The 11,403-nt window shown below is 55.0% G+C and overlaps 1 protein-coding gene across 1 annotated transcript in view; it reads right to left on the bottom strand.

Moving 5' to 3' along the window:
• The window catches only part of PNPLA1 (patatin like phospholipase domain containing 1), a 34,766-nt gene extending 34,250 nt beyond the window's left edge, over window positions 1–516 (bottom strand). Inside the window, exon 1 of the mRNA XM_014466582.2 lies at window positions 12–516. Coding sequence (XP_014322068.1) covers window positions 12–216 — 205 coding nt within the window. The 5' untranslated portion in view covers window positions 217–516. The remainder of the gene's footprint in view (window positions 1–11) is intronic.
• Window positions 517–11,403: the final 10,887 nt, after the last annotated feature.

Below are 11,403 nucleotides of genomic sequence, written 5' to 3'. Positions count from 1 at the left end.
CGCTGCCTTACCCATCTCTTGCCGCAGATGATCAGGATCGGCAATCACGGCGCCCGCCGACGTCCCGGCGAAGCGATGGGCGGTCTCCAGCATCCGGGGGGCCAGGTCCCGCAGGGCGTCCACCGCCCCAGCCTGGTAGTAGGAGAGGAAGCCGCTGCCCGAGAAGGAGATGGAGTGAGGGGTGTCCGGGTCCCCCTTGAACACCTGTTCTTCCATCTCCTCAGCCTGGGGCTCCGGGTGGGGAGGAGGCACCCCTCAGCTGGCCTGCCCGAGCCCGAGCCGGGGCGGCCCTGCCGTGGGAACCGGCTGCCAAGCTTCCCTGCCGGCCCCGCGCCTGGAATGGGGCGGCTCTCCGGGCGGCGGGGCCCCCTGGGTGGCGCGCCTGGGCCTGCTGCGCTGCTCTGAGCCAGGACGGGGCGAAGGAGGCCCAGGTGTGAGCAGGTGCCCAGGCCCCCTGGTTTCATGGCGCGGCTACTTCATCTCCGGCAGAGTCCTGGCCTCTGCCTGGCTGGTGCGCCTGGGAGCCTGCCAGCTGCCAGGCAGGGCCGGGCCCACGGGGCGGGCACTGCTCAGCCCTTGGCCCAGAAGGCTGGGCACTGAGTTGCAAAACTTCCGTGATGGTATCAGAGGGCCGCCCCCCCAGGCTGCGAGGCCACGAGGCTGGGGCAGCCGAGGAATTCAACGCTGGCTCCCTCCCGGGGCGGGCCCCTCCCACTGCAGCCTGGCAGCTGGCTCTGCTTTGGGGGGGACACTCCCACCACCCCTGCCCCCACCGTGACCCCTCCCCGCTGCTTTGCCAGACCCCCGTGGTGCGTGGTGTGTTGCTCACTGGTTCTCATTGTTCCTCTTACATAAGCTCCCTGTGCTCAGTCACGTGTTTGTCCACCTGTCAGGCCTGGCTGCGGGCAGAATCCTGAAGGAAGACAAGCTGAGCTTCAGGCCCACCCATCGCCCGCTCCATCCTCACCACCTTTTCTCTCCGGCCCTTCACTGACCCACTGACCCTTTGCCACCCTCTCACCAAACCCAAACCTTCATGCTGTCTCCAAGGCGTCCAGGGAAAAATCCGCTGAAGCCGAGAACATTCTAAGTGTTGGGCTTGGACCCGCCTCTCCCCACTCTGGGATGAGAAGTTGGTGATGCACTATTCAGCCCCCAGGATGAACCGGGTGGGGGACAGACATGGCATCGGGACCAGGGCAGAGACGGTTTGAAGCCCAGGAAGTGGGGCCAGGGCAGTTCGGGGTGGAGGGGGGTGGGCGGGGGTGCTGTTCACTCCCTTGGAGCCGTGCCCGGGGCTCTGGAGAGCGGAGTCTTCCTCACAACCTGACATTTTCACAGCCCCCCCCCCTCCCCCCTGCGGGTCCCCAGACCCTCCAGAGGCAGGACCAGAATTAGAACTGAGACACCAACTACCCTGCCCCCAAGTGGCCGGTCCAGCTCTGGCTCCGTGGGGGTGTGACAGCCATGCCTCAGGTCCCGGGGGCCCCCAGCATCTCTGCGCCTCACTGACCCATTGGATTTCCACAGCGAGGGCAGCGCCCGGGGCTCAGGGAGCAAGGGGTTCCCTCACTTGGGTAGGTAGCTCCACGTATAGAACTGCCTCCTCTGGAAGGAGACTTTGGATTAAATGTGTGTATAAACAGAGAACACGTGTGTGCATGTGTGCATGTGTGTGCATGTGTGTGTGTGTGCGCGCGCGTGTGTGTGTGTGTGTGTGTGTACACGCAGAGATTCAGGCTTGCTGCTGGGGGGAGGGGGAGCCCGTCAGCATTGGGCATCGCCGGCCTCCTTCCTGGGAAAGCAGGTCAGCCCCGCTGAGCATGGCACCATGGCACACCCCGCTCGCCGGGCCTGGGGGACAGGAGTGTGTGGAAGTGCCATCCCGAACTCAGACACTTCCGGTTTCTTGGGAACAAAACAGGCAAATGTGAAGCAACCAGAGAGCCAGGCAAGGCGGCCCGAACTCAGACACTTCCGGTTTCTTGGGAACAAAACAGGCAAATGTGAAGCAACCAGAGAGCCAGGCAAGGCGGCCTGTGGCTGGAGCCCAGGGGGCGCTGTGGCAGGGCTTCCTGCCAGAAGGGCTGAGGGCGAGCAGCGTGGCTGGAGCCCAGGGGGCAGGGCTGCGGGCTGCGGGCTGCGGGTGTGAAGGAGCTGAGGGGAGAGGGTGGGCGCGGTGGCAGGGAGCACCAGCTCCTCACGGAGGAGGGCCGGGCCGGATGGGGGCGGAAACGCGGGATGAGACAGGCACAGGTTGCATCCCCAGCTCTGCTGTTCACAGGCGGTGTGACCTGTGTGACCGTCTGGGCCCAGTTTTCCTCATCTGTAGAAGGGACAGTAACACCTAAGCTGCAGCAGTTTAAAGGTTGCAGACGTGGCTGTAAAATGCCTGGCAAGGGGTTTCTATTGTTATCCACGCGGAGAAGGAAAAGGCTTCTGGAAAGGTGGGCTGAGGTGGAACAGAAGGGTGCCCTGTGGACACTGGGGAGGGGCTGGGCGAGTTGGCAGTGGGAGAGCCCAGCAATGAGACCGGCTGGAGGCTGGGGGAGGACCGTGCTGCATCCTCCCGGGGATGCGGCACCCAGCCAGGGCGGTGGCTGAGGAAGGCGGTAGTGAAGCCGTTGCTGCTGAGACTGGCGGGTCTGGCTGGGCAGGATGAGCCCAGGCGACGCCCTGGGGGCTGGGAGGAGCAGGGCCGCCTTCTGCTGACTTGAGGAAACTGGGCGGAGGGTGAGTAACCTGAAGACAAGTCTGAGAGGACAGCGAGACATGAGCTGGAACACCAGCCGCCTCCGGCTCGGGGCTCCCGCCAAAGGAGAAGGGTAAGTACAGGGTCTCTACCAGGGCTCCCTGCAGGCCCAAACCAACCAGGGGTCAAGCCCCGGCAGTAGCTCGAGCGAGCGAGTGCGCCCTCTACTGGAGGGGTGAGGAAACCTCATCCTCACAGGCCTGGTCCTGGGCGCTGGGTGAAATTACACTGCACTTTTTTGCAAGCTTCCCTCCCAGCGTCTGATGTGAGAAACTGCTCAGGACTTCAAACCAGGTCTGCCTTCCAGGTCTGCAGCCGGTGGGGCTCTGCAGGAGGCAGGGCCCGTCTGCTTGGCCTTTGGGACGATCCAACCTGTGTGCTATCCACCCCAACGGGTAACAACTACCCCAAAGACACCCAGCTAGCACACCACGTTCGCAGAGCAGTGCTCCAGAATCCGCTGTGAGGGGAACATTTCATTCTTTAAAAAGTGTATATTTCTCACCAGGCTGGTGTGGCTCAGTGGTTGAGCGTCAACCTAGGAACCAAGAGGTCACTGTTCCGTTCCCGGTCAGGGCACGTGCCCAGGTTGCAAGCTTGATCCCCAGCATGGGAGACAGCCAATCAATGATTCTCTTTCAGCATTGATGTTCTATTGCTCTCTCTCCCTCTCTGAAATCAATTTAAAAATTTTTTTTAAATATTTCTCTTCTTGTTATTGGTAGTTCTGAACATCACAATTTTTTTCCATGGGGTCAAGAGGTACCTGAGTATATGATTGCAAGTGGAAAATAGGGGACAGAAATCAGATATTGGCAGTTTTTCCATTCTCATTTGTGTGTGAATTTTTTAATATAAATGCGGGGACATGAAGCATTAATGCAAGTCAAACTGTTTCAGGAACAAGTTGCAGCGGTTCCACTTTATCACAATATAAATAAACCTGTTCATTTTTTCTGGACAGTGCCAGCATTGGGATTGTTTCAGAAATAAATTTCTTACTGATGGCAGCCGCCTGGTGTCTGCAGCATTCTCAGCGCACGGCAGAGTCCCCCCCTCACTGTGCGCTCCAGCTGAGCTGTCCTGCAGGAAGGCACGCGGCCTTAATGTTGTCTGTCTTCCCTGCTGTTACTGAATGTTTGCTATTAAGATACAAAGACCAAAAGATAGACATGGGAGCTGGGAGGTGGGGGGAGGGGGGCTCCAGAGAGGGGCTCAGAGGCCCCTTGCCCACTGGGGCTGCAGAGAAGGGTAAGCAGCTGGAGGTGGCACGGGGTCCTCTTGGAGAAAGACAACCTTGGACACGTACTCCCCTTCCAGTCATCTCGCTACAACCAGTGAAATGGGAAGCAAGCCCACCCTCTCTACACGGGTGGCAGGGCTGAAGGCTGGGGCCACCCCCTTTCAAGGACAGTGCCTTGTCCTGACACGGCCCCTGGCACCCCCGATCCTCCGGCCGGGCTGTCAGATGAGGCCCTGGTCTTCACTGAGAGAACATCTTCAGTTCCATGGAGACGGGACAGTGGAGACCACGGCAGGTGCAAACACGCAAACTCGAAGCTCACGACTGCGTGCGAGAAGGCCCCTCGGGGGCTGGTGGCGTGTTCACCGAGCGCTGACCTTGGCAGCGGGCTCTGCCCATCTGACCACAGGGCCCGCCTCCCCTGGGCCTCGGAGTCACACGATGGAGTTCTCCTCATGCCCACTTGCTCCTGGCATTTACCTAAACTCACGAACTTCAAATGGACATCATGAGAGGATCGCATCCCAACATTTCTGCATTTGATTTTTTTAAATGTGTCAAACTGTAGCCTCACATGTTTGATACACTTATTAATGTAGAAACATCAATGATGGGAGAGATTCATTGATCAGTTGCCTCCCACTGGGGATTGAGCCTGCAACCCGGGCATGTGTCCTGACTGGGAATCCAACATTGACCTCCTGGTTCATAGGTTGATGCTCAACCACTGAGCCACGCCGGTTGGGATCTGTATTTGATTTTTTTTTAATATATTGTTATTGATTTCAGAGAGGAAGGAAGAGGGAGAAAGATAGAAACATTAATGATGAGAGAGAATCATTGATCAGCTGCCTACTGCACAGGGGATCAAGCCTGCAACCTGGGCATGTGCCCTTGACCGGAATCGAACCTGGGACCCTTCAGTCCGCAGGCCGACGCTCTATCCACTGAGCAAACCGGCTAGGGCTGCATTTGATTTTTAAAGTCAGCTCATAGCTTCTCAGGTGTTTATATCAAGTTAGCTCTGCTCATATGACTCGTCAGCCCTCGAGGAAATAACATGCAAATAACGAAGACTGCTTATCACACACACAATTCCGGCAACACAGCCCGAAATGAATTTATAGAAGAACACGGAGTCTCCGCACGCATGAGACAAGTGCACCCGCCCAGGACACAGCCCTCTGGACTCCGGGTTAGCCTTTCATTGACGGTGAACCACCCTCTGCTAAGTCTTGTAAAGGTTTATTGAGCGAAGATCCTGGTGGCTTCTTGATGTGAGAGTCGGAAGGTCACCGGTAATGTGTAACCTGCCTCTACCTGAGGCCTCACCTCCAGTCTGCAGTGACTACAGAGTACGAGGGGGCTAGTGTAACGATCCCGGCCGGTTCATTCCGAGCCCACGTCCCCACAGAGCAGCTGAAAGGCCCACTTTTTTTTCAATTACAGTTTGCACTCAATGTTAGGGATGTGCCCGCAACCCAGGTACATGCCCTTGACCGGAATCGAACCTGGGAGAGTCGGAAGGTCACCGGTAATGTGTAACCTGCCTCTACCTGAGGCCTCACCTCCAGTCTGCAGTGACTACAGAGTACGAGGAAGCCAGTGAAACGATCCAGGTGGTTCGTTCTGAGCCCACTTCCCCACAGAGCAGCTGAAAGGCCCACTTTTTTTTCAATTACATTTTGCACTCAATGTTATTTCGTATTAGTTCCAGGTGGTTAGACAATCATATACTTTACACAGTGTTCCCCTCGGTATCTCCAGTGCCCACCTGGCACCACACACAGCTATCACAATATTACTGATTTCCCAGCCTCCCTTGCAGCTACAGGCTATCAGAGACCCAGTTCTGGCCCATGAGAAGCAAGGGGACCTCTGCCGGGTGGCTTCTAAGAAAGGATTCCTCCGTGATAAAAGGAGGAGGGAACATGAGGGGAGCCCTTTTCCCGCCACACTTTCTTCCTGACTGAGAGGCTGTTGGGTGAGAACCTGGTGCTGGGCGCTAGGGCGGTCGTCTTGAGGGGAACATGGCAGACCCCGAGGGCATTAGTTACTATGCTGTGCCACAAATTACCTAAAGGCTCAGGCCTTAAAACAGCAAACATTTCTCATCGCACACAGTTTCTGCGGATGGGGACCCAGAAGTGGCTGAGCCGGGTAGTCCCGGCTCGGGGTGTCTGACTCAGCAGGCAAGCTGGCAGCAAGGGTCGCAGACATGTCAAGGTCACTGGGTGGAAGAAGCCACTTCCAGACACACTGTCGCTGCAGACACAAGCTTCAGTGCCTCCCCGTGCGGGCCTCTCAGTGGGGCGGCTCGCAAGATGACAGCGTGTTTTTCCCAGAATAGGAGATGCAAGGGGGTGGCGGGGAGAGAGAGGGGGAGGGAGGGAGAGAGAGAGGAGGATGAGGGAGAGAGAGAGAGGAACAAGAGGCAGTGTGAACTCAGGATGAAGCCATAGTCTTTGTATAACTTAATCTCAGAAGTGATGCCACCCCTTCTGCCGTATCCACAGCCTCCCACATTTCACCAGGGCCAAGGCCACGCAGACCAACCCTGGTAAGCGGTGGAGGGTGAATGCCAGAAGGTGGAGACCATCAAGGGCCAACTGGGAGAGTGGCTGCAAACTGCTGAGGGGAGCAGCCGAGGAAGAGCGAGCCTGGGTCCTGGAGAGATGGCTGAGCGACCACACCAGGCCCCACACCATCTGTCCCCTCCTGCTGTACCAGCTCATCGAATGTCCTTGTGTTTAAGCCGCTGTGCATTTAATATTTGCTGCTGAAAACCTCAGGACTAGTGCAAGGGCTATGAAATATTTCTAGGGATGTGTACAAATAGTGAGAGGGAACAAATAAAATATGCCCTCTGCTTTTGGTAAAAACAAAAGAAGTACTTTAAGGTATAGATAGCTTGTTATTACAGGTGAAGTAATTCTGATTCATGCAGATTCTGAAAAACTTAATCAGAAAAGTTGTATTAGACCTCTTAGAAATTGTTAAACAACTATTACTTCTGTTAGAAGAGAAAGAATATTTCTCTCTTTCTTATTCCTCCCGAGAAATAAAGTGGGGTCCTGCTATTAATTGAGCTTGCCTTTTGAGCTCTGCGACGTCATTTTTTAATTCTTGATCAGCATAAGGGCATATCCTCTGTGGGGTGCGAGCGTTCACCCCTTTTCTAAAAAGTCTGCAATTAAAAAAGAATAAGACGGCTCTAGCTGGTTTGGCTCAGTGGATGGAGCGCCGACCTGCGGACCAAAGGGTCCCAGGTTCGATTCCGGTTAAGGGCACATGCCCGGGGTTTCGGGCTCGATCCTCAGTGGGGGGTGTGCAGGAGGCAGCCAATCAATGATGCTCTCTCATCATTGATGTTTCTATCTCTCTGTCCCTCTCCCTTCCTCTCTGAAATCAATAAAAATATATTTAATAAATAAATAAATAAATAAATAAATAAATAAATAAATAAAAAGAATAAGACGTCAGGGGAGAGGAGGAAACTAGACAGGTCGATGTGGGGACAGAGCTGGCTGGCACCCTTTCCTGTCGTCCTTGTACAGGACCTCGAGGTCATTCCTGCAGCCTAAGTCATGTCTTCTTCTCATTATGAAATGGCTCAAATATGCAGGAAAGTGTCAAAAACAGAACAGCAAACATCCACGTACCTACCAGGCAGACCGAACAAATCTCAACATTTCACTGCCTCTCAGTCAAATATTTGTTTGATTTTAAAGAAATAAAACATCACAAGTAGAGGCGGAAAAGAAATGCAACATCACGGATGCAGGTGAAACCGCCTTTAAGTCCTCTCCCACCCCCCTCCCCCGTGGGAAACCATGTCCCAGATTGGAGAGAATCTTTCCCTTCCATGTCTTTATGTTTTTATTACATGAGTATGTTTTGTAAACAATGCAGAGTATTGTCTTATAAACATTCTCACATCTCACGTAAGGAAAGCCTGGTTTATTCTGCCACCTGCCGCGTTCATTCGCTGTGGCGGCCACGGCTCTAGTCTTCCCATCTTACCGCTTTGGTCACCCACTGTAAGGCCGTGGGACAGGGAGGTCATCATTCTCACGCTGACGGACATTCGAGTCCTTTCCAGCGTTTCACTAGAACCAACCAACCTGGTATCATCTCCCCGTGCGTCGTGTAGGAATTTCTCAGGTCACGGTGTGAGTGTATGAATTGCACCCGCGGAATTTCAATTTATGGAGGTGACTGACTGACGACATGGAGAGGCTAATGCCACTGAAAGGAGATGTGTTGTTGTTGCTGTTACTTACATGCCAGGCCCCGCGGGGCCCCGTGGGGAAGCGCCAGGTCTGGGCAGGAGGCAGAGGGCTGAGGGGAGAGCTGAGGGGAGCCTCTATTTCCCCTCCGTGGGAAAGGCCAGGCAGACTTGGGCCCGGCCGGTGTGAACAATGTCTGCGAGCCTCCAGTTGCCTGGTACCTGGCCCAACTATCAGGGCAGAGAACACAGCTTCCTGGAGTGTAGGTGCCGGATGAGAAGTGGGCTCTGCGGGTCCGTCTGCATCAGAAAGGGCGCCCGGTGAGAACTGGAAGGCCCTGGAAGGGGCCTGTCTTTCCAGCCGGACAGGCCAGAGCACCGGGAACACACAAACGAGAAAAGACGTCCATGCAGCGGCACTGCTTCTGTTTGACCAGCTGTTAGCAAATTGCTCGCAGAGTGGCTGGGCCCGGGTACACCCCTGCCCCCCCCCCCCCCGAGAGCTTATCGGAGACTTAACTGCTTTGCTTCTCCAGAATAAAAAGCTTCTGCCAGTCTGAGGGCTGTGAAATGCTACGCATTGTTGTTTAATTGAGATTATCCTGATTATTCATGAAACTGGGCATCATTTCATCCATCCACTCATCATGTGCTGGCATATGGTAAGTGCTTCCCTGTAATTCTTCCTTTATCGCCCCCATGAACTGGCCACGGCTGGGGCCACAGGCGGACATTGGATCTGTGTGTGAGGTGAGGACACGAACCAAGCTCACACGCTCACACGCTCACACGCTCACACGCTCACACGCCTGATGACTAAGCCCAGCTTGTTCATTCCCAGGCCAGAGCCTGGGCAGATCCATCAACAGCTCTTCTCCTCTCCCAGGCGGGAGCCCAGGCTGCACCAGAGGCTGGAGGCTGGAGGGGAGTGCGCGGTGTGCTCTCATTTCCCCGGCTGCTCCCCTGCATGACTGTCAGCCCCTCAGGGAAGACACGGGTTCATGCAAGGATCGCAAGTCACGGCTGCCTGTCCCTGTCATGGCAACACGAGACATGACCTAAACGCTCAACAGGAGGAAGTTGTCATTAAACTGCGGCCCTGCCACCCTGCAAAACCGAAGTCACTGAAAGGGGTAATTCTAATGATTATACGGAAAGCTAGAGAAATGCTGGGGGCGTAACCTTAGAAAAACAAAAGAAAGCAGAATGCCCTGGACTCGATGGGGACCCATCCCTACACGTTAAGTGCAAAAGCCGAGTCCAGAGAAGGGGGTGCAATACGCTATCATCTGTGTAAAAGGGGGGAGTGACTTCACTTGCAGTCGTGAGCATGACGTAGCTCTGAACAGCACACGGGGACTCTGGGGAGGGGGCCAGCGGGGACAGTCGGGGACACGTCACTGCCGACACTGCTGTCCCTTCTGAATGTTGAAACGTGAGTATGTTCCCAATTAAAAAATCCATTAGTTTAAAGCACTTCCCGGCACATAGAAAGTGAAATAGATGTGTATACGTTTTCTCTGCTGCATCCCTCCCCACACACGCGTGCATTTCAGTTCCTGACATCGGGATAGACCTCAGCCGGTGGGCATTCTCGCCAGTTTCTTGTGGAGTTTTTCCCTAACTGACCGATTGCTGGGCTGGACAGCTGCGGTGGCCAAGTAAGTGTTGTCTCAGTTGTTGACAAACTGTCCCAGGAAGGTGAGTAACTCGGAAAAAATCCAAGGAAGATGAGCCTTTCCTGTAACCAGGGCTACACGCAGGGCCAGGGCTCTGGGCCGAGGGAGAGGTGGTTTGCATGGGCTCATGGCGTAGCAGGTCCCAGACCCTGGTGCGGGGGACGCCTTTCTCTAAAACCACTGATTGTCCCCTAAAAACAGTTAAAAACCCCTTTTTAGAATACGATGGAAAAGATGACGTAAACGTACCAGTAGGACCTTTTTGAAAAAGACGGATCCCTACAATCCCACCACACGCCCCGTGTTTCTGTGCGCATTTCCTTGGTCCTGAAATTCCATCCAGTTCAGGACTCAGCATCGATTCAGTAAAGGCTTAGCCATGAGCTTTTTAGTCGGTTTGGCTCAGTGGATAGAGAGTCGGCCTGCAGACTGAAGGGTCTTGGATTTGATTCCGGTCAAGGGCATGTACCTCGGTTGCAGGCTCGATCTCCGGCCCTGGTCGGGGGCACGTGCAGGAGGCAACCAATGGATGTGTCTCTCTCACAGCAATAGTTCTCTCTCTTTGTCTCTCCCCCTCCCTTCCACCTTCTCTAGAAATCAATGGAAAAATATCCTCCAGTGAGGATTTTTAAAAAAAAGGCTTTAGCCTCGAGTTTTGGTCCAAACCATTGCCATGGTCATGGCCTGGCTGCTGAGTTGGGAACACTGACAGAGCCAGTGCTGCTGGTCAGGCTGCCCAGTGGGAAGTGCCCCGAGTGCTGTGACCACAATGAGGCCTGGCACCTCGCTGCTTCCCGACCAGCCCATTGTCCCGAGTGTCCCGTTCTGACACATGCCTGTGGGGAGAGGATTTCGTAATCGAATGAGTAGGTGTAAGCCATGTGTGGGTAAGAGAGTGGGATAAACTGGAGAGCAACAAGCACACCTTCCTATTAAAGGCACTGAAAAGTCCTGTGTGGCAAGATCCAGTGGTTTCCAGTTGTTCCCACCTCTTTTCTGGCTCATCAAACCCTAATTCTGTTTACCCGCTTCAGGGCAAACAAACAAGTCCCAGAACAAAGGGGTTAAGAAAGAGCAGACCAATAAGACAGAGAGTAACCTGCTGGGGGGTTCTGAGAAAGCCTTTGCTCTTTCAGAGAGACTAACAGACGTGCTGCGTTCGGTGAGGGCTGAGCCGCTGCTGTGAACCACAGGCCTCGGGCGACAGGATGATGAAAAGCAGCCAGGCACCTGGAGCTCGGCCAACGCACACAGAGAGGACGGGAGTCAACACTGGAGAGAGGGGAAGCCCGGGACAAGCTTTCTATTCTTTGTACCTTTTTGCCTGAGGGGAGGCCCTAGCCAGGCCAGGTGGGTGGTTAGGACAGGATAGAAGCCCACAGCTGTGCTGGTGTGAAAGGCCAGAGGGCAGAGCCCTGGGAAGGAGAAGGAGGCTGAAGGCAGAGCCCCACGCTCTGTGTGGACTCCGCTCAGGTCCCTGGGCCCCACCCGAGCAGGACAG

Source organism: Myotis lucifugus, unplaced genomic scaffold (genome assembly GCF_000147115.1).
Source record: "Myotis lucifugus unplaced genomic scaffold, Myoluc2.0 scaffold_347, whole genome shotgun sequence".
NCBI classification, from domain to species: Eukaryota; Metazoa; Chordata; class Mammalia; order Chiroptera; family Vespertilionidae; genus Myotis; species Myotis lucifugus.
Note: the sequence above shows the minus strand (reverse complement) of the source record. Positions and strands in the feature narration are given on the sequence as shown.